Source organism: Camellia sinensis, chromosome 12, assembly GCF_055761805.1.
Source record: "Camellia sinensis isolate YWXY chromosome 12, ASM5576180v1, whole genome shotgun sequence".
NCBI classification, from domain to species: Eukaryota; Viridiplantae; Streptophyta; class Magnoliopsida; order Ericales; family Theaceae; genus Camellia; species Camellia sinensis.
Genome location: NC_138972.1, coordinates 161,435,554 through 161,458,457, shown reverse-complemented (window position 1 = coordinate 161,458,457; position 22,904 = coordinate 161,435,554). Strand labels below are relative to the sequence as shown.

General features: G+C 35.2%; 1 protein-coding gene across 1 annotated transcript; it reads right to left on the bottom strand.

Annotated features, from left to right (window-relative positions):
• Positions 1–10,104: 10,104 nt before the first annotated feature.
• Positions 10,105–20,593, bottom strand: LOC114284711 (very-long-chain aldehyde decarbonylase CER3-like). The gene is made up of 11 exons (XM_028227659.2): positions 20,246–20,593; positions 19,801–20,024; positions 19,458–19,690; positions 18,715–18,934; positions 12,753–12,880; positions 12,007–12,263; positions 11,739–11,846; positions 11,157–11,363; positions 10,960–11,070; positions 10,564–10,737; positions 10,105–10,445 (listed from the first exon to the last, which is right to left on the bottom strand). The coding sequence occupies exons 1-11, from the start codon at positions 20,381–20,383 to the stop codon at positions 10,263–10,265; spliced, it is 1,983 nt and encodes a 660-aa protein (XP_028083460.2). The 5' UTR covers positions 20,384–20,593; the 3' UTR covers positions 10,105–10,262.
• Between the last annotated feature and the right edge of the window lie 2,311 nt (positions 20,594–22,904).

Below are 22,904 nucleotides of genomic sequence, written 5' to 3'. Positions count from 1 at the left end.
TGGATTTGAACGTATTCATTATGCTCTTTTTGTTTAAGCTATGATCATATCAGTTGTGTGGAGTTGTCTGCCATTATTGGATAACGAGTTTATAGGAGAGCATAATCCATATGCCAGACATATATGTAACGGAGGGAAAATGAAATAAGAAAAGAAATGGGAATAGAAAAGGAGTAATGGAGGGAAAAATAAATAGGAAAAGAAATGGGAACAGGAAAAGGAGGGAACCAAAAAAAAAAAAAAATTAATTTCTTAACCGGTCGACCGGCCGGTCAACCAACCGGTCGCCCCGTCCCCAGTTCACAAAGGTGGGTTCAAACTGTTCAAAAGGCTTAAATTTTTTTTTATTACACATACCGGTCGACCAACCAGTCGACCCACCGGTCGACTAACCGGTTGCCCCACGGGAATTTGATGAATTTGATGCACCGTTGGAGCCAGTGATATCAAATTGAGAAAATGAGTGATTTTTTTACTCAAATTTGGTGAAAAAAGAAGTTCACCGTTGGAGATGCTCTAAGTTAGGGAATATATGGCATTTTAATTTTATTTAGTGTTGTGTATTTTTATTTTTCCTTTTTCTTTTTATTTTTTCTCATTATCATTGAATAAATTATTCATATATTTAACATATAATAACTTCTTAAAAATATAATTTTTTTAACGTGCCCCAATTGTATCATGTCCTGTGTTTTTGGAAAATCGCCGTGTTGTGTCTATGTTACTGAGCATATTACAGAATTGTTTCTGTTCATATGAGTGTATTTCTTCTTGTCACGATTTAAGAAGTCCAAACAAATAACTTGCATAGTAGTAGAAGCTGTAGCAGTGATCTTACACTTTGCAATGGCTAATCCTGCGAAGAACCATTTTTTATTACCAGGAAGGAACATAGGAAAAAGGAAAATTAATAATCACTACATTTTCGTTAGATTGATATTTGTGTTGAACAGAATGAAAGACTCAATTTTGTTCTCTTTAAGATTTATATTCCAAGTAGAAATCCATGCATATTAAACAAAATCTAACAAATCTTTTTCAGTCACTATGCAACTAAGTAGATAATCGTCCTGATCATCATATTATATGCAAAAAATGGGGAAAAAAATGAAAACTTCAAGTGTTAAAGAGATAAACATACTTCTTCTGATCATTGGTCAGAATCGCCTCATCCTCCTCTTTATTCATTGAGGGTAGACCAGAAAGGTTGCATCCCAATGGACTTGAATTAAAGAACTGTAAACAGGAAAAACTACTTAGAATACAAAATTCAACATTTTGTAGACATGTAACTCACAGAGTCAGAGGACTGAGCATAAACAAGAACAAGAATGAAAGAGAGAGAACTTTTTTAGCATTGCAGAATTTCATACAAGTGTTTAGACTTAAGAGATTCAACTTCTAGATCAACCTAACATCATGTGAAAGCTTTTAGTCCCTTGGATATAATACAGCCAATAAGCAAGCTATTTCTAGTTATAAACTTCCAACGATTTCCACCTAGAAAGAGACACTATGGAAGTATAACATTTCATTCCATTGACATACCTGATAAGTGTACGAGAAAACATTACAAAAAAGATAAACACGAGATGAACATATCCTTTTATGTTGGTTCCACATTTGTCGAAAATTCACCGGCAGCTATGCAATGGAAGATGTCCCTGTCTCTATATATAATTTGCACAGCATATGAAAAATCAAACACTAAATGATAAACATGAACGTAGATTCAATTTAAACTCACTTCATTTTGAAGAGCAGAAGCAGCAGTGCCTCGGTATGCTGGTTCCAGATCTAGCAATGAGGTCAAGAGACTAAAAGAAGAGGAAGGTAAGTTTGTAAAGGCCTCTTGAAAACTGGGTTTATATTGTTGTGGTGGTCGAAAGGTTGCTTGTGGCTTCAGTCTTTTCCAATAATCCTCAGAAGGAGAACCACAAAGTTTGAAAATTCTGTGAAGTTGCTCGACCTGAATATGCAAATATGTAGAGAAGAAGAATAATGAACACTGCAGCAATCACCATAGACCTTGTCTTCGTAGTCACTGTACGAATTGAGCAATGGATCTACCGATCTTGTAGGTGACTCCATCAAGCTGCAAAATCATAGAATTAAACAAGGCCATCAGAAGAAATCAACAAAGGAAAACTACATGATGAAGTCCTAGCCTTCGAAAATAGGAAAGTAACCTTTCAGATGATAAATCATCACTGCTAGGAGGAGAAGCCATCCACAAATTGACAGCTGAGTCTGTTTCAGCACTAACAAATTACAAATCAGAAGTATAACCTAGGTACAATACTACAGATGCACGAGCCTTGGCCAGAAAAAGAGAAAAAGTAAGCTACAAAAGAGTGACTGTATTGATTTCTATCTGGTATAATTGCAACCAATCATATCAAGACTAGTAATTTCATTCAGAACATGAGGGACGTCGTACGAATTGCACTTCTCAAGTCACAAGACATTGTAGCCAAAAATCTGCAGTTTGATTCCCTTCTCAACATCGAGTAACATAACAGAAAACCAAATTAACCTAGGAGTACACAACTGTGGAGTACCAAATATGATTAGTGAAAACTGTTATTCCTAAACACCAAAAACCCAATACCCAACCTTAAGTACTTAGTAATTGTAATAACATGATACCTAATAAACCAAAGCTAACTCATTTGTTGCTTAGAGTCAACATAAGAGTAAAAGAGCAGATAACTAACATAGGTGCACATACATGTTGCTAGTTTAAGAGAATGAAACAAGAAATCAGTACTTTGATTTTGTTAGATGCTCAAATCCATCCAGTTGATTGAGAAGCTCCAGCATCGTCCCCTGAACTTCTATCACCATTACCAGATCCAGATTCCATTCAAAGAAAGGCAGGTTTTACTTTGAATAGATTTAAAAAACCCTTTCCTTGCCCCTTCTAACCAATTCATGTTGAACTTTCTATAGGAAGACAAAATTACCCACAATTATAACAGCAAAAGTGCATATCTTCAAAATTGGCCTCAAAATAAATAAATAAAAAAGAATTTGTTATATTTACACATGTAGGGAACCATGGCTTGGCTCAATTTCCAAAAGTAAGCTTTCATTACCAATGTTTTAATTAATATGAATATGCTTTTATTTCATGTAATACCCCAATTTTTCAAAACTACAAAGGGAAAAACTTTTCAAAATCACAAAATGACTTCTGATTCATATTTTGTGAACACTAGATGGATTTATTTTATCAGATAATTTAAAGCATTTACTGTCATTGATATTTTACATATTTATGTGACTTGCATATTTATTGGGAGAAACTGTCAGGTTGCTTGGGATGTCTGTCTGTAAGAGGCATGGACCACCACATGGCCTTCGCCAGGTGATGTCCTGGAAGCACTGAATAACTTCTCCCAAAGCAGAGCCCACCTGTAGGCCTTTTATCCACTTTTAAAAACATATTTATTTTTATCACAGCACAAACCAGATACACATTTGAAAAACATAATATACCATGCAATCAGCGTAACTGGAAAACATGCAGAAAGATATGTAGACCTGATCCATACTTATATCAATGCAAATAACTTACAGTAGAAAGCCGGAATGGACAAAACTTCGGCTTCCCTTTGCGTCCATACTTTAGCAGATATGCCCCCCTCTTTAAGGCTGCAATAGACTACATTTAAAAATAAGATACAGAAAAAATTATCAGATCACTCACGGATAATTTAGCAAAAGCATATAGCATACTGAAGTACCCTAAGAGGAAACAGGGAGAATATTAAGAAAATTAGCATATGTGAAGATGAATAAAAACTTCATGATATCACAAGAAATTCCCAATCATGGGCTTCCTACACCAAAAATGGTGTTTAATCATGGGCATCCATCCCATGTCTAAGGCCAAAGCAAAGATAGAAGCATAGGAACCACTGGACCACAAGCAACAAAATCACTTGATGCACTGCTGGATTACTCTACACAATAAATACTCGATCAAAATGAGGAATCGCTCAACTCCAAAGCAAGAACACTTGCAAACTTGATCAAAAGGCCAGCCTTCCTATCATATTCTCAGTGAAGCCTATAGATTACAATGTAAGAAGAGGGACCATTCGACTCAAAGAGGAAGCCAAAGGAATTAACCATGTAACTAATATTCAAAACTAGGATACTACTTGTTCACAATTCAAAATGGCACATAAGCATTTTAATTGTTCCTAGGCAGTCAAAATGTAAAACTGGAATGGAGACTTGCACCTTAAAGTGAAAAATATTTCATATGACTTCTTGTTGGTTTTTATTTTTTTGTTCTTCTATTCTTTTTTCTTCTTTGTTTATGTTTAAGAACTCCAGCAAGACTCATTTCCATCAGTTGCAGATACCAACAGCCATCTTAGTTCTCTCAGAGAAAAGAAAACTGAAAGCATTTAAAGCAGACTTTCAAATGGGAAATTCAATGCAATTGGATATCAAGTCAACGCAGAAGCCACACTTTCAGATTCTGGCTATTAAAGGAAAGAACAAAATTTCTAAAGTCTTAATTTGTAAATTGAAGTAAATTTTTGGCAACTATGTATATTTGAGCGGGCATTGTGCCCTTCCATTGTTTGATTTTGTAGTCTTGTGAGTGTGTAGTATTTTTCCGATTGAGAAAGAAATTGTGTGAGACATAACAGATTCAATGTGGCCCAATTAATTGGTTTATGATTTTTTTTTACATTTGCTTCTTCTCCTAAAAAGTTGTGAAAATGGCTTCTACAATATTTAATAGTTAAAGCTGTCCCCATCATATAGCTATGGAAGCAACCTCATATAGGAAACAAAAGCAAAAAAATTCTAATTGGCAATAAAATTATGAAAGAAAAGAAAAGGAAAAAGATAGAGAAGTTACATCACCTGCTCGACATCCCTCTCATCAAAACTAGTCCGCTGTACATGAGCCATTCACATTGCAATATCAGGTATAGCCCTTGTGCAGTGTAAATTCCATTCGGACAACACAAAATCTCTAGAAGATGCGTCGAAATTTGCCCCATAAAAAACCTAACAGCACGCTCGGCACTAAAGAATCAAAACTTGGCAACAACCAAATCAACAAAACAGAAGAGAGTTATAATATATATACATATATATATATATATATATATATAGAATCACTGAACCAACACAAACAAAACAGAATCACCGGATCAGATTTACGATAGTCATATAGAGAGAGAGAAGGGATAGATCCGAACCTTTCTTCCTTCTCTCAATGCCTTGATCTCCGCATAATAGATAGACCTTCGCAATTGAGAGAGAGACCTTCGAAATCGAGAGAGAGAGCGCTTTGAAATCAAAATCGAAATCGCCGAGATGTCATTCTGAGATGAATCACCGAGATTCGATCGATCGATCTGTTGAGAGAGAGTTTGAGAGAGAGCGATCCGTTGAGAGAGCGATCCGTTGAGATATCGATCGATTGATATCCTGAGATGAATCACTGCTATTGGAAGTATTTGAGAGAGAGAGAGAGAGAGAGAGCGAGCCATCCACAGATCAGGAGAGGGTTGAGTGACTGAGAGCTTAGGAAGGAGGGTGTAGAAGAGTGAGTCAGCGGCCGGCCCATTTAGGGAGATAGTGTTTAGAGATTTGAAGGCGCTTTTGAACGCCTCCTATCATTAAAACGGTGTCGTTTTCATTTAAAAAAAGGCGACGTTTTCAAAACGCCATTAAATATTATAAAACAGTGACGTTCAAAAAAACGCCATTAAATAAACGCCGTTAAAACCGTCATTTCCTACAGTGTATATATATATAGATGTACTTCGATTTGAACTACTTTTATCTTTCGAACATGATAGACTTCTAAATAAATTGTTTGCTTCATAAAGAAAATAACAAAAGTCCACACGAAAAATATGATACTGGAAATTCAACCAGTAATGATGCCAACGCATGCGAAATGATTGATGATGGGTAATGGAAATTTCAAATGGTTATCTTATCTCACTGAGAGCATGTTTGGTATAATATAGAATATAATGAAATAAAAATATAATGAGAGTAACAATAAAATAAAATGTTGAATAGAATAGAATATTAAAATCTCATTTAACCCTGGGGATTGTGGTTAAGGCTTGGGGTTTAAGCTCCAAAGTCACAAGTTTAATTCCCTCTCCCTTGGGCTAATCTCCTGGGCGAAGCACAGTTGGTTAGGAGGTTGGATTTGAGGTTGGATTTCAAGTTGTCCAATCAGCACATGGTGTGGGTTCAATACTCCCCCGCTGTGCGAGTCCCGACTTAAGCGGAGCTTGTCTTGAGAGGTCGGGGCAAGTTCTCAGGTTATAGTCTCCTCGTTCAGAATGACTGACAGGATACCTTGGTGATCTCTGCAAGGGGCGCTGCCTTAGACCTGCAGGAGGGTAAAGAGGATTTTCCTGTAACCAAAAAATATATATATATATATATATCTCATTTAAGAATTGGTTGTTTTAGTTAATTTTATTTATTTTTATTTTTATTTTATTTTTATTTTTTTTAAGATGAACATAAGTAACAAATAGTGGAATTTTTTTTTTACTTATTTTGCCTTTTTAAATTTGTTTTTGAATTTTTTTTTTTTTGAACTTCTTATATTCATCTACACAAAATAGATCGAAATTTTTTTAAAAAATATTAACATAATTAATTTTTTTTTTAAAATGTAACTAAAGACCAAAAATATATATATATATATATATATTTGTTTGGGGTATTATAAATAAGTACACTTTTGACTTTTTGGATTAAAAAATTGAGAGAAAAAAGATGGTTGTTTGGGTTAACTTTTTAACTTTTTATGAAAAAATGTGTATTAAAAAATTGTATAAATTAGTGTGTAGGAGAAGATTAGAAGTGTGAGTTGTACAGCCGTACTATCTGCGTAGCTGAATTGATGCTAAGAAATGAATGGCTACTTTTCGAGCATTGCACTGGACGATGCTGTTCGGCCCGTGGGGGCCATCGCGGGTCCTATTTTGATAATTTGAATCGTTCAATGTGTAGAACTCGTCAAGTACTATATGCCTAAAAAAATCACGTTGATCGGATATCGATAGCTATTTGATCAAATTAGTTTTTTTTTTCAACCGTTAACTATAACACCATCTATTTTTTTATACAAAACTGATTTGATCATGTAATTAGCGATATCCGATCAATGTAATTTTTTACAGACATATAGTACTCGATGAGTTCTACACATTGAGAGGTTCAGATTATCAAAACGAGACCAGTGATGGGCCCCCATGGGCCGAACAACAGTGTGTTAAAATTTCACCCCAACTGTGCAATAATTACCAAACGTGGTAATAATTTTGAGAAAACATAGAGTTTTGTTTGAGATATGGGTTGACTTTTTTAGCTTGGAGCTAAAAAGTCTTGTTTAGGATAGGCTTTTTGGTTTTTTTAACTTTTGTAAGAGAAAAAATGAAATGATTATTGTTTGGATGTGATATTTTGTCTTATTGAGCTAAAAAATCTATTTTGCCTTTTTGTTACTAACATAGTTAAAAGGCCAAAAAGCTTGGCATGCCAAACGAAGGCTAAGCCTTATAGCAATTTTGACTCTAAAAAGAATTATAGCAAATCATGGGTCTAAGTTACCGTTTAATATTACTTTTTTTAGTTGACTTTTTTAAGTTGAAACTTTTTTAGTTTGTGACTAAAAAGTTCCTTTCGTTTTTCCTTTTACCTTCAATCACATAGGATTGGACTAACAATGCCAACTTCTTGTATGAATGATAATCCTACCCCTGGGGGGATTAGTAGTCTCATGGGACTGTTAGTGCCATGCCACATATGTTTAGCCGCCACCCTTTAAGAAGTACCTACCTGCAAAAGCCTCATTTGTAGTTTGAAATTTAATTTAGGGTAAATTACGCAAACCTTCTTGATAGTTGGTAAAAATACATTTGGCCTCATTAGTATTAGATAATTACATTGTTCTCTCTTATGTTTTACAAGTGCATTACATTTAGCCCACAATAGTTGGTCTATCCTTAATAATAAGGGTAATTTTTTGATACATCGCAAAAAATCTCAATACACACTATATATGTCGTTCAAATATATTTTTTTAAACAAAAGTTAAATGTGTAGACATAAATTTATAAACAAAAAACAGTGTTTTTCGGGCATAAATAGTTGAATGGAATATATATATATATATATGTGAATAATTCATTTTTTTCATAAGTTTGATAGAAAAGCAGCACTCGCCTCCGTCCTGACTTTTCAACGGATTGGGTAAAATCTGCTCCCTATTCACATTGAGCGGGGTTAGGTCCTATGTGGAGTGGATCAAAATGGCCATCCTTAGATATGACAATGGTGATAGTAACGTGTGGCTGTAGTGGCCGTGGTAGCGAAATCGTGGCCGTGGCGATGGTGATATAGAGTGGTGGTGGCGGTAGCGGTGGAGGTTGAGTGGTGGCACTAGTAGTGGGTGTTGGAGTGGCGGCGTTGACAAAGATAAGTGTGTTGGTTGTAGGAGTGGTGGTGGTGAAGTGGCGGCAGCGGCAGAGACAATGGTAGTGGTGGTGCAGTGGTGGCACCGGTAATGGGCAGTGGAGTGACAACGGTGGTAAGGGTGTTGGTGATGGTGGAGTGGTTGTGGTAGTAAAGGTGGTGATGTGGCTATGATGGCATGGTGGTGGTGGTGCAGTGAATGAGATGGGTTTAAACATGTCCTATGGCCAAACCATTTATGAATTTGGATAGTTTTAATGGGTATAATTGGGCGGGTTCCCAGTTTCGAGTTAACTTTGCCACCTCTAATAATTATCTATATGGTTATCAAAATCCCCGATCTGAATTTTATGATCCTACGATTTGACGATCCATTTGAACACAATCGATCTGAATCGTGTAAAAAAATCTTTTACAAATAGGATCTTTCGATATTAGTAATTGGATCTTACTAAATTGTATAATCTTTATTCGAATTCGATCCAATATGTAAGCTTGGTTTTGTATCGTATGACCTATTTACTTTAAATTTTATATTTGTTGTTTAAATACCAATTTATGTGGTCCAAATGAATAAAAAAACAAGTAATATTGAATTAAATAAACTAAGAAAAAACAAACTAAGAAAACAAACATTTAAATATTGCACTCATTTAAGAAAATTAACTAGTCGAAAAAACAAAAAATTGGCCTTAACAAAGTCTTAGGGGGGGCAAGATGTATGCAACTTTACCCCAATTTTTGGAGAGTTTATTTCATGACTTGAACCCGCACCACCACGGACACTAACAACAAACTTTTTTTTTTTTTACCAACTACAAAACTTTTACCATCGAATTTTCTATTGTATAACATTATATTATATTTTATATGGAGTATTATATTTTCAAAATATCTTCACTTCTTTTTAATATAATCAGGCTAATTTTGTGTATAATTTTTAAGAAATATTTGTTTAAATTAATTTTACTATGTATTTTGTTTGTTTCAGTAGGATTTTACAATTCTCGATCCAATTCTACGATCCAATTCTATCAACTTCTTCAATGATCCAATGTAAGATTCCGATTTTAACATCTTATAATTGCTAGGAAGGCAAGACAAATCAAATCGCTTGTTCGTCGGATCACGACATCCGTATAGACATTGATGGCACATTGGCGTTATTGTGCAAATGATGATGTTAGCATGCCATTGTTACCTTGCGATGGTTTCCGAAGTCCAATAACGGTTAATAGGGCATGATTAAATCGCTATGATACCAAGTTGAAGTCCAAAGTGCGAGGAATTAGGGCTAGGGTTAAAATAGAAAGAGAAAAAGAAAGAAGAGAATACAATGAATAGGATTTGGCAACATAACAAAACCCTTCCACCTTAGCACTTATTTATATTAAAACACTTACATGACAATAGAAATCTCAACAAAACAACATAAAAACACTCAACTATTGTCACCAACAACTAGCGCTATTTGATGGTCCAAATAAAGCTAGTGCTATTGGGCTTAGATGGAGTCCTCTTATCTACATATTTGCTCTTCTGGATGGTTATGCGGTTCAGGCGTTGAAGGCTTACTGACACCAATATAACAAAATCAAATACATATATGACATTATGTGGTTTAGTAGTTTGGAATTGTTATAAAACCAAAATTTCAAACACTATAAAAAGAAGCAATAGTTTAACATTTAAAAAAGAAACAAAAAACAATAGAAAAACATAAAAGGTAATGAGGATGTTGCAACCAAATGCATTAATTGGTGTCTTCACTTAATTTGTTACAATTCTTTGGGTTTTGCGAAACTTGAGACTGGAGTTAGACCGTGTTTGAGTGCAGCCCTCCACACCAAATCGATTCGGTCCACATCGATCTCTCCGACTTCGTGATGACTCCAACCTTCTAACAGATGAATCACACCACCTGCATGGCAAGCATGGACTACTCCTCTCTCCATCGTATACTGTTTGTTTGTTCCCCAACAATTTTTTTTTTTTTTTAAAAAAAAAAGAAGTGAAAATATAATATTATTGTGATAAAAACATGAAACAAAGGAAGATTGGGGGAGGGTATATATATACCTCACAATATCCAAGCCCACGTACATCATCAGGAAACTTCATGGCTGCAAGATCACTGTAAGTGCAGTCTCTTCTGAAGGGCAATATTGGTGGGACCACAAATTGGTGAAAGTGTGTTCCAGCTGGGGCCCAACTTTGCTCTCTTGGTGTTATCCACTTACCAACTACCCAAGTCTATCATGGTAAACAACAAAATTCAACACATTCCAATGCATATCTTTACAACATAGAAACTACACTTAGAATTGAATACAATAAATGTAAATATATGAATAGATAGGATTTTAAGAAATTTATTAGCCAAGCTTATTTCACATTCGATCAATTGAGCTCCGTATCAAAGCTAATTAATGTTTTGAATAACTTAATGTGTATATTATATTATATTATATATACCTTACAATTCTTGGCTGCTTGATGCTTTGTCACTTGGACTAAGTATTTTTGAAACTCAATTGGGGCTTCCTTCTGTATCTTCTCAAATCTCTCAATTGAAAGGGTTAACATCTACACTATGCTTCAACCCTTTAGAAACCAAAACTTCAAAACAAAAAAAAAAAAAATCAATTAGATGACAAATTGACAATACTTACAATCACTCGTACTCTCCGTCTGCAAAGGTAAAGGGCAATTGCTCTTCCGAGTTTTGAAGTAGCTCCTGTTAAAAACACCTCGTCCACATCCTTAGGGATTTGATTGAGAGTTACAGCTGCAGTTAAAGTGTTTCCATGGACAACTCGAACTTTAAGGTTTGGATGCTTGTTCACAAACAACATTCCACCCCCATTGAGAGCTTCATTCTACATTTAGACATTTTTTTTTTTGTAATTAATATAGTTGATTATAGATAATTTCATACAAACATCTTATCAAATTGATTGCTTATTGAACAAGTGCAATGTTTAAATTTATGTATAGTTGGATATGGTAGGTGGGTACCTCATGCAAGTTTAATTTGAAGTACATGAGAAAATTGAACATTGGAATCATGAATTTCACTAGCTGAAATGTGGTATGGTTACTTGGGGGTAAAAATACTTTTCCTCATTATTTGGTACAATGGGAAAAAAATTCCTTGTTTTTTTGTGTTCCCCGGTACCCCCAAAAGGACAAGACAGTAATTTACGGGTGGGTGGGTATGTGAGAGATAGAGAGAGAGAGAGAGAGAGAGCAACCTTATTCAATGCAGCAAGGGTAAGGACTTTAACACCCAACCTATCGGCCCTGAGAATTGCTTCCTCTATGTGCTTATTGATGCCCTCTCTAGCAAATGGCAAGAAATACTGCATATATATATATTCAAAAAAAATTTGAAAAGAGAAAAGAAAAAAGAAGTCAAGATAATCATCAAATTGAGAACCTAGTTGATTATAAATGCATAAAAAATGGCAAGAGCAGTGTGAGTTGAAGAAACAATAAACATTAAAAAGTAGAGAGAAAGACCTGAAAACCAAAGCGAGGTACAGCCCAAGTGTGGTGCAAGCGGCCTCTGAGGTTGTAGAATGAGACCGAGAAGGGCTTAGACTTAGCCCACATCACCAGCATCACTGTAAATGCAAGCGGCCAAATTGGGAGCAAGAAGATCCTGGTCCTGAACGGCTTCGACGCGAATGACCGGAATACAAACTGGCTGTGTAGGGAAGCTGTTATATCCACCACATGTGCCAAGAATACAAAATCAGGTACCCTCCAGTTTTTACCTGCATTCAATGGGGGATGACCATTATTTTATTTATCCAGAAACAAAAATGCTGTGCTAGCTTTTCTTGTCTTATTTTCTTATTTAATTAATCATAACAATTCTCAAACAAAATTTTACAGAAGAGAGAAGGGGTCATCTCATTTCATTCGTGAAATTTTTTGTGTCTCGCTTTTTTTTTGACAGTAGTATAAAAAAGCATTTCCAGGTTATCGTCATTAATCCCACCTTAGGTACAAGAATGACTAAAACCATGTGATACACCAAATTTTTTTTGAAATCAGTATATGGTCCCGCTTATTATCAACCTTTTTTTTTTTTTTTTTTTCATTTTTGTTTTTAGGGTGAATTGGCACACACAAATTCATGTACGGTGAACAATTACGTGTTAAATCAGTACGCATTTGGTAAAGACAATAAATATATACGATATGATATGATTAAGCAGAAAGGAATTATTAGGATATTCTTTGTTTGGAGAGGGAGATACCTGAATTTAAAAGTAACGTTTTGTGCAGGTCCCATGATTTGCTATTGAGGGTATTGCCCAATGCATCATAGAGAGGCATAAAAAGGCAATAATTAGTGCCCGTCTCTGTATGGTGTAGGCTGTGGTATCTGTCAAATTGATGAATGAATTAGAATTAGTTTTAGTTTTAGTTTTAAAGACAAAATAGTAAGGAATTATAAAATCTCAAGATCAATAAATGTTTTAGTTCCAGAATGAGAATCATAAGTTATAAACAGGCGTCCCGTATTAGATACCCAAACAAATACTATTTACGGATGGATACCCAATCAATCAAAAAAGCCACATAATAGTAATTGTTTTGTTGAATTTTCAAAAATTTTACATCTCTTCACATCTAATCTAATCAGCTAGCTAGCTAGCTAGCTCATTCATTCCCATTTCTCTCTCTCTCTCTCTCCCGCTGCTTCCAAGTTCCATCCCATGGGCGGGCATCTCTAAATCTAATCCATATCAATCCTTTCTCAGTCCAGCAGCAGCAGCAGCTCCTCCATCACCGACCACTGCGACCTCCACCACCTCTCCACTTACCTCTGATTTCATCCCCTCTATTCTACAACAACAACATCACTTGGTATTCATCCCTTTACACTCCATTACATTTGAAGAGATGGAGAGACAAAGAGAGAGAGAATTAGGAGGTTAGAGACCAGTTGTTCGTAGACATGGAAGGCAAGGCTCAGAGGGATAGAGGGTTCAGTCTGCTGTCCATACCATCTTCGTGGATGACATCCCTGACTCGATGGATCCGAGGAGGTTACATTCTCTATACTCTAGTTTTGGAGTTGTAAGGGAGGTCTTCATCTCCTTCAAGAGAAGAAAAATATCTCGTACCAGGTTTGGCTTTGTTCGATATGACTGTTTAGTGGCAGCAACCATGGCGATTCAAAAAATAGATGGGATGTGGTGTGATGATAAAGCCCTAAAGGTCAAGATGGCCCAATTTGGGAAGGAGGAGGTTGTGAACCATAAGTCAGCACATCCAAATGTTGGTAGAGAAGGGAGAGGTAAATCTATTGTCGTTCCAGGGCCACATAGAGGGAGTAGATCTTATGCGCAGGTCCTTCGAGAAGGTGGGTCCACGTCCAAACCAACCATAACTGTCAGGGCACTGGAAGAAGGAAATGGATGGTTATATGAGAGTGTAGTAGCCAGGTTGAAGGCCACTTGCTCTGTAGCTGATTTTAAGAAGGAATTGTTGATCAGGGGTTTGGGGGAGGCTAAATTTACAATAGGTGGGGGTAGAGATGTTATACTCTCCTTCAAATCAGTAAGGATGATGCAACAGGAAATTAATAGAATGAAAGGTTGGATTAAGGAGTGGAGTGACTCAGTCAAAGTTTGGAAACAAGGCATGCTCTTGGATCAAGAAAGAAGTGTGTAGCTAAGCTGTTATGGGGTGCCTCCTAATTTATGGTGCTTCAACACTTTCAATAATATAGGGAGGCAGTGGGGGCAGGTGATTGAGGTAGATGATGACACTTTGAGGTTAAAAAACCTGCAATGTGGTAAGGTAAGGATAACTACATCCTGTATGGAATCTATTAACGCGTCCATTTTCTTAGATTGCAAAGGAGTTTTATACCCGGTCAAGATCTGTGAGGAACAGATTGTTATATCTAAGGTAGTAGTGCAACAATGCAGCTGTCGATCGTCCCAACCGGAAAGAGCCAGTCAGAGTTCAAACAAGGAGGCTACTGATGAGGCTTCCGACTCAATTCGGGGCAACTTGCCGGTGGTGCAGGGGGACGATGAGGCTACCAAGGTAGGAGTTGGTGATCATAGGGCTGTTGTGGCTGTAGGAGAGCGTTCTGTGTCAATGGATGATGGAAAGCTAAACAGTGGACAAAGTGTTTCTGTGGTGACAGTTAGTATGCTGGAGGTGGCATGTGGAGCACGTAAGGTCAGCCCTGAAGTCAATTTGGTGGGCTCTATGCAAGGTGTGAGTAGAGGTCATGCAAATGTCAATAATGTATTATGCACGCCTGCTTTCATTAGAAGTATGAGTAGTTCTGTTGGTTATGGGGCTGGTCTAAACCTTGAGGTGGTGTTGGGCAAAGCCCAAGCCCAATATGGGGAGAATAAATTTAATCAGGCCCAAGGCCTTGGTGATTCTAGATGTGCAGAAAGTCCAACTAATGTTGAGAATTATTTTCAGCCTATATGTGGGATTACGGCTCAACACCAATTACAAATTGAGTCAGGTAGTGGAGTGGGTTTGGGCAAGTCTAGGGAATGTTCAAAACTCTCATCCCAGGTTAACAAAACCTACAGGAAACATAAGAGTAAAGGTATGAAAAGGAGAGTCTGGAACAAGAAAGGAGGCCTTGAGCTTCATAACCAAATTGGTTCAGCAGCACAAGTCAAGAAAGAAGCAATTCTTAGGTCTGCAGTGGCTGCTATTTCGCTGTCTAGGGCAAGTGATTCTAGTCGTGGTAGATTGCTACTCAATGAGGCCGAAGCAACTCTACAGCTAGGGCGAGAACTCGGGCTCAATTGTGAAGGCAAAGAGGAGGAGGTTGCGAGCAAGCTTATGGAATTGGAGTCCATGGATATGGATAAGGTGAACAAAAAGGGAAAGGGAGTAGTCAGTTAATTGACTTCTTCTAGGAGATTTAGGAGTGCTTTTTGTTAAATGAAGCTTTTATCTTGGAATGTTAGGGGGTTAGGTAGAACTGGTAAATGTAGGAAAATCAAGCAGGTGCTTAAGGAGAGGAAGATAGATATGGCTCTCTTGCAAGAGACCAAAAAAGAGGTGGTTAATTTAGAGCTGGTGCAATCTCTTTGGACTGGGGAAAAAATGGAGTTTGTGTCAGTTGATTCAATAGGGTCTGCTGGTGGGCTTCTCTGTATCTGGAACCCTGAAGTTTTTCAGTTCAAGAACTGCTGTTGCAATCGCAATTTTATTCTCCTGGCAGGTTCGATCTTGTTTTCTTTTAATTGTGTAATTGTTAATGTTTATGGGCCAAATGATCCTGTATGAAGGAAAAGGATGTGGGACATTCTTGTGAATCTTAAATCACAATTCTTGGATCCATGGTGCTTGGGGGGTGATTTTAATGAGATTAAAAGCATTTCTGAAAGAAAAGGGTGTTCTAGGAGGGATAAGGGGATGAGGGAGTTCAATGAAATGATAGAACAATTAGAGGTCTTTGATCCACCTATGTGTAGAATGAAGTTTACTTGGTGTCATTCACAAGAGGGTGATAGATGGAGCAGGCTTGACAGATTCTTATTAAATCCAGAATGGGTGCAGACATTCAATTTCAAGCTTTGGGGTTTACCTAGACTGGTTTCTGACCATTGCCCTATTGTTTTGATAGAGGATGAGAGGGATTGGGGGCCTAGACCATTCAGGTTTATAAGTACTTGGTTTATGCATCCAAAATTCTTGTCATTTGTGGAACAAACATGGGTTGCTCTAAATGTGATGGGTTGGGCTGGATTCAGATGTTTAGTCAAATTCAAAAGGTTAAAATTAGCTTTGAAGAGGTGGAATAATGAGGTGTTTGGAAATGTGGAGAACAAGCTTAAAGCTACAGAGAACGAAGTTCATGCACTTGATTTAGTGGCTGAAGTAAGGGCTTTGTCTGCAGATGAAGTAGCTAGGAAAAGAGAACTGAAAGGTGATGCTTGGAAATTAAGTACAATGCTGGAGAGAATGTGGTTCCAAAAATTTAGACTTAAATGGGCATTATTGGGTGACAGAACATGCTTAAAGCTCCAACTAGGAGGTTGGAGCTTCTTATAACTCCAAGTTCCTCTTTATTGATGTAAAGTGTTTTTTCCATCAATAAAGTCTTCTTTTTGCCGATCAAAAAAAAAAAAAAAAAAAAATCACTTGCACAAAATCTCCACCAAACCCAACCCATAATAATGGCATAAAACTCATCAGTGACAGTGATCAATGTTTTGTTTTTTCAGCTTCAATTGATCTTTAATTTTTATTGGAAACAAATGGCAGAGAGAGTTGGTAGTGAGAGGGTCTGCCATGGGGTTGGGGTTGGGTGGTGGTTTTCTTTTCTTTGGTGTTCTAGAGCTTGAGTGAGGTTTTGCAATGGATAATACTGAATGCTTACGTCACGTTGTGGAGAATAAAACTACGGGACGCCACTGTAATGAATATAAATTTTGTTGCTCTCATTTAAACTGATTTGTAATGTATTGTAAAATATTAAATACTTTAAATTTTAGGTGGCTTTTGGTGGCGACAAGTATACATGCATACATATAAGATGTAACTAATGCATCATAATTTTTTAATTTTATTTTTATACTATTCATTTACAGGGCAACAACTTGGGTGTGTTTCAAAAGAAAATTCTTTACTTTGTTGTATTATTAGATTATGGAATTTAGACAATATCAACAAGTGTTGAGTAAAAGGTTATTCTTTAATGTCCATTATTGTTAGGTGTAATGCAGGTGGCTTTTTACAACTATCCTTTGTACAAAAGTTAAATGAGTAATTAATGGCTCCAAAAAATCTTTGATCGTGTGCATCTCAAAGAAAGGAAACAACTTGGCCTGGGAAGTTGGGTTTGAGAATTTTTTTGGTTAAAATAGTCACAAAAAATAAAATAAACTTTTTAACTTAATAAGATAAAATATCACATCTAACACATAATCATTACATTCTTTCTCTCACAAAAAAGTCAAAAAAGTCAAAAATTCTTCTCAAACCAAGCTTTTTAGCCTCACGCTAAAATAGTCAAAAAAAGTCAAAAAAATCAACCCACTTTCCAAACGAAACCTTTGTGCAACTCAAAAGGGGACTCCTTCAGATATTTTTCTGTTTTAGGGAACCATTTTTATTTATTTAGGGGTAGAAGGGAAATAGGAAAAGTATAGTTTTACATTTAGACTCCAACCACTCACTCTTTTAAACTTTGTAAAGTTAAATTTTGAAATTTGAACAAGCATGAAGATGAAATGGGGTTTTACTAGCAAGTTATTTGGTAAATCTCTTTCATATATATGATAAGTATGTTTACATATATAAACCACCTATAAAAAATGACTAAGAGAGAGATTTATGAAATAGAATTATCATCAATGATTCAGAATTACATATACTAACTAAATCAAATCAAAAGAAATTCCAATTAAGGCTATGTTTGGCAATAGCTCAAAAAAAAGTCTTTAGTCATTAAAAAAAATCTCCAGTTTTTCTAGTTCGTCTAGCTTAGAAGAATTCAAAAAGTATTTTCTTTATTAAAAACAAAACTAAAAATATTTTATTAAAGGCAAAGAAAAACCCAAACAATTTAAAATTATGTATAAAAAAAGAAGATATAAGGTTAAAAAAACTAGGGTAAGATATTTCCTTTAATGTATTTTGGCTGTTTGTTGAATTTGATAATTTTTGGATAAGTTTAATAAAAGATGTTAGTTTGTTAGTGTTAGTCGGAATGATATTTTGAAGGAGAGATCTAGATATGATATCTATTGATTGGACTTTTTTTAAGTATGAGCACTAATTTAACACTTCAAAAGCTCTGCATGACCGTTGCCTTGAGAAATCAAGAGTTACATATTTCGTGTGAGCAAAAACAAAACTTTAGAAGCACATAATGTCATTAATTAGACCTTCCCTACAAAAATAAGATGTTGTATAACATAAATTGAAGACTAATGCTAACAACACAAAAATCAAACTAAAAATAGTCACAGCATTGTGTTGTGGGCCTCACAACTCATAAATACTCCTTTTTGATTTTGTGACCAATTTTTGTTTAATAGTTGAATTATAAAATAAAACTGTGCAGTAGAGAATTTGGTAGTTGATTCATGCATAGATGTACATGTCCTGTTGATGAAGAATACAACTAGGTATGTATGTATGTATGTATGTATGTATGTATGTATGTACATTTGAGTGATGGTATGAATGTTGCATGCAGTGATGATTAATATTACTTACGTAGGGGTATAGAGAAGATATTTGAGGAAGGGAAGTCTGTCAAACAACTGATAGGGAACAATTTCCACATTGCAATGACCCAAACATCGCAGAAAATCAAAGATCAATACATAGCCATAGATCATGCCTATTGATCCATATCCAATCACACAACTCCCAAACACTGGTATCCCAATTACACCACTCAATATCAGATGCTCCAAAAATGTGCCACTTCCAGCTGCAACCAACTCATTACAAAATAAACATAAAAATAGTGACAAATAAATAATAGATAAATGGAGAGGAAATATTATTGGGTGCCAACAAGAGTGCAAATTTGTTCACCGCTATACAAATGTGTGAACCTTACACTTGATACTTATTGATTGATTTTGGTGTTGGAGGTGGAACCACCTCATCAAGCAACCAATAGAAAAGTCTGTATTGTGTATTTAGTGTGAACAAATTTATTCTGCATGTGACAATAAATAATTTATTCGCGGAGAGTCTCACATCTCCATGATTGGTTCATTGATTTGCAATAACCAATCATGAGGGAGGTGAGTAATATTGACCCATCATTCAAGCGGGTGAAATTAATAAAAAAAAATATCTTGTATATATATCTTGTAAAAAAGTTTTTTGAAATTGATAAAAAAAAAAAATATCTTGTATATATATATTTTTGACATTTTTCTTGTGCTTCAACTGTAATTGCTAACAAGACTCAAATTAAATGGGCAGGAAAGGTATTGACTCACCAGTAAAAGGTTGGGGTACTGGAGATGAATGGTGGAGTGAATGGTAATGGGTGAAAAGATATTTTGCATGGAAACATTTATGTAGCCAGTAGTATAGGGGCTCTGAAACACCTATGTGGAGTAGCATAGCAGCAATAAAGCTTCTTGATTCCCACAATGGAAGATTGGAAAGGGCTGGGAAGATGTAACAGGCCATGGATCCCATTAGAGCTTGAAGAATTATGAAATTGTCCCTTTACAAAATTGAAAAGAAATATATAATCAGCTAATTACATTACATTTAATTTAAGAAGAAGAAGAAGAAAAACATTTTAAAAATCATGAAAACAAGAAAAACACTTACCAGTCCCATTCCTTGTCAATCTGCTTGAAATCGACACCTTCTTGTAGAATCCGGCGATTATCGGTAAGGAAGAGCGTGTTACTGTAAGAAGTCCATAGCTGATACATCAAAGCTCTGAGTACACATATAATTAGAATATGGAGACACCATGTATCCTTCATGATATTATCCTCTTGCATTCTTGAATATATGACTTTTGCAAAGACGGCTCCATATATCAGATACTGCAACAAAAACAAAAAACAAAAAACAAAATGAGAGCAAAATCTAATCTCATATCATTAAGAACTAATATCAATAAGCAACAGCAAATTGGATTTTTATTTTTATTTTTATTTTTATTTTTGGTTGGGGGAGGGGATGAAATAATCATGGGAATGAAAATGAACACAGAAGGAATGAAGGCATAGAAAGATAGATAGGTCATATAGCAGCTTCCATTTACCTTGAATGGGCCCAATATCTCCCAGGGCCAAGCAGACAAGGTTGCAACCATGCTATCTACACCCTCTCTCTCTCTCTCCCCTCTACTTCTAGTGTTTCTTTCTTTATAGCTTTTTTCCCCAATAATAAAACAATCCATATTCCAATTATACTAGCATAAAATTGCTAGTTGAAGACAACAACAATATGCTGTTAACACATGTAGATAGAAAAACAAATCCCACAAAAGAGTAGCATAATAGCACCAGAGAGAGAGGGGGGGAGAGAGAGAGAGAGAGCTTTCTTGTGTATTCAAGCTTCTCTTCCCTTTTCTCTCAATCAATGGGATCTATTCAAGTTTCTGTAAGCTATTATTCTCACTCCTCCAATCACCTACTTATAGCTGAAAAAAGAACCCTAAAAAATAAAAATAAAAAAACTGTCACTTCCAAATACGGTTAGAACACTCGCTCAAAATCTCTGGACTCTCTCTAAACTAACTGTGACTAACTCAGCCACCCCAATGCATTGAACCATCGACAAATATGATAATATGACCGAAGGCTAACCAGGAATTCAAGGTGTTCTCATTTTATTGCTTGTAAATGGCACAGCTGTATGTAGTCGTAATGGCCTAATTCTCTCCCAAATTTAATGACTATTGTTGTCTGGTGGGGGTGTGGCTTGTCATGCAATCTTCTCTATCCCAAATTTTTGTTCTTTATTCGATTTAATTTATGTTTTTAGAGAACTTCTACATATTTTTCAACATTTAACAATATTCATGGAGCATTTGTTAACATTTTTCTAACTTTTTTTATTATTGCATTCACATTCATGCAAAATCTTTTTAAAATTCTTAATATGCATCCCAATAACACATGTTAACAAAATTCCTAATGTTTTCTAATCACCATTTTACCTCGAAATCCATCTATTTTGAGATCTTTACAACACCATAAAGCTGAAAGTACATTGAGTGCATAAAACCAGAATTTTTTGATACAAAAGATTCATGACTAGCTCATCGGATTTCATGATGTACAGAGGCCACTCAAGCTAATTTGAGACTTTCAAAATAAAAATTGCCCTTTCATAATTTTTTATACTGTAATTTTTATTTTTTAATACTATAATTTTATTTAAAATTCATAATACTCACAATCAAAATAATTTTAATTTTTTTTGCTTGAGGGTCACCCAATATCCTTAAACTTCACAATTAAAATATTTTGAGTAATGCTACGGACCCAGACATAAAAATTCAAAATTATCTAAAATTTTAATGGCTTAGATTTATTTCATATGTGAATCTCACACTACCGAAAAAAAATAAAAAATAAAATAAAATAAAATTGGATAAATATGTCATCATCCATAGCATTTTTGAAATATTTTTGATAATAAATAAATCAAATCATGTAAGATTTCATATTTTTGCAAAAAAGAAAACACAATATACTAAAAGAATGAAATAATTGTACTTATTATAAATTTGACAATAAAGTAAAAAGGGATGATTACTTTTTGCAGCGAAGAAAAAAATTTAGCTGTAAATGGAGGAGAGGGATACAATGAGGTGGGTTGTTTTGTTCTAGATTAATAATTCATTCACATAATTTATTTAACTTGAATTCGTCCGAAGGGAAAGACCCGCAACTCTTCTTAGGAAGAGACTTTTTCGGACAAATTCAAGTTAAACAAATTCAGTGTGTTAGCAGTGTTGTTTATTTTAATTTGCTACAAATTCATATTTTGATATGGATTAATGACAACAAAAAATATGCATACCTTTTTGTTGTGAGGTGTGTTAGAGCATCCACACCAAACTCTTTAATTTTTTAGTCAAATAAAACTATTTCATTATTTTAGTTACTCGCCTTTTAACACCTACTGTTCAAACTCTTTATTCTAACTTATTCTTATTAAATATTATTTTCTTATTGTGTTTGTTAGTCTTTCTTTTTTTTATTAAATTGATAAGTTACCAACCAAACACTTCTTAAAAAATAAATAAATAAAATAAAATAATTGTCGTTGACCGGTTGACCGGCCGAACTTCCAATAACACACAAGTAGCGATAAACAGTGCCTCGCTTGTTGTAACGAGTTACTATAGCGTTCGTAAATTTTGACGAGCTGCAAGCGAGTTTGATGCTGTTGATTTTTTGAAATTTTTAGCTAAAAAACAAGTTTGAAGAACTTGATGCCGATCCTCTTATGTTCAACTTTTTCCCAATTAGGGAGGTCACTTTTTGAGAATATAAAAGTAAGAGATATAAAGAAATAATATATTTGCCTTTTGTTATGACTGAAAGGATGATAGAAAATAGAAAAATGTTTCAGAGCTCCAAAGCAAGAACTTTAGAGCTGCTCTAATGATGTGGCAACTACATAGGTCTTACTTGGATGTGATGTTTTGACTTGATATTTTTTTTATTTTTTATTTTTTGAAGTGCCAATTCAGTATAGCTCTGTTTAGAGCTTTACTTTTAGAGATCTAGATCATCAGTACTGTAAAAAATAATACTGGGGATAGAACCCAGAGGTGATAGAAACCACTAATTTAGGAGTACTAATGCTAGCTCATTAGAAAGAGAAAAAAAAAATGTCAAACTATCACATTGAAGTGAGATCCACAGCAATGTCACCTTATTAGTGCAGCTTTAGAGCTGCAATTT

Excerpts from the sequence above, each read along its gene's own strand:
- LOC114284711 (XM_028227659.2), bottom strand. The coding sequence starts at position 20,383 with ATGGATTGTTTTATTATTGGGGAAAAAAGCTATAAAGAAAGAAACACT. Across the intron at positions 12,881-18,714 it reads TATCTTCTCTATACCCCTAC|ATACCACAGCCTACACCATA; the intron begins GTAAGTAATATT and ends TCAATTTGACAG. Across the intron at positions 10,446-10,563 it reads GTGGGCTTGGATATTGTGAG|TATACGATGGAGAGAGGAGT; the intron begins GTATATATATAC and ends ACAAACAAACAG.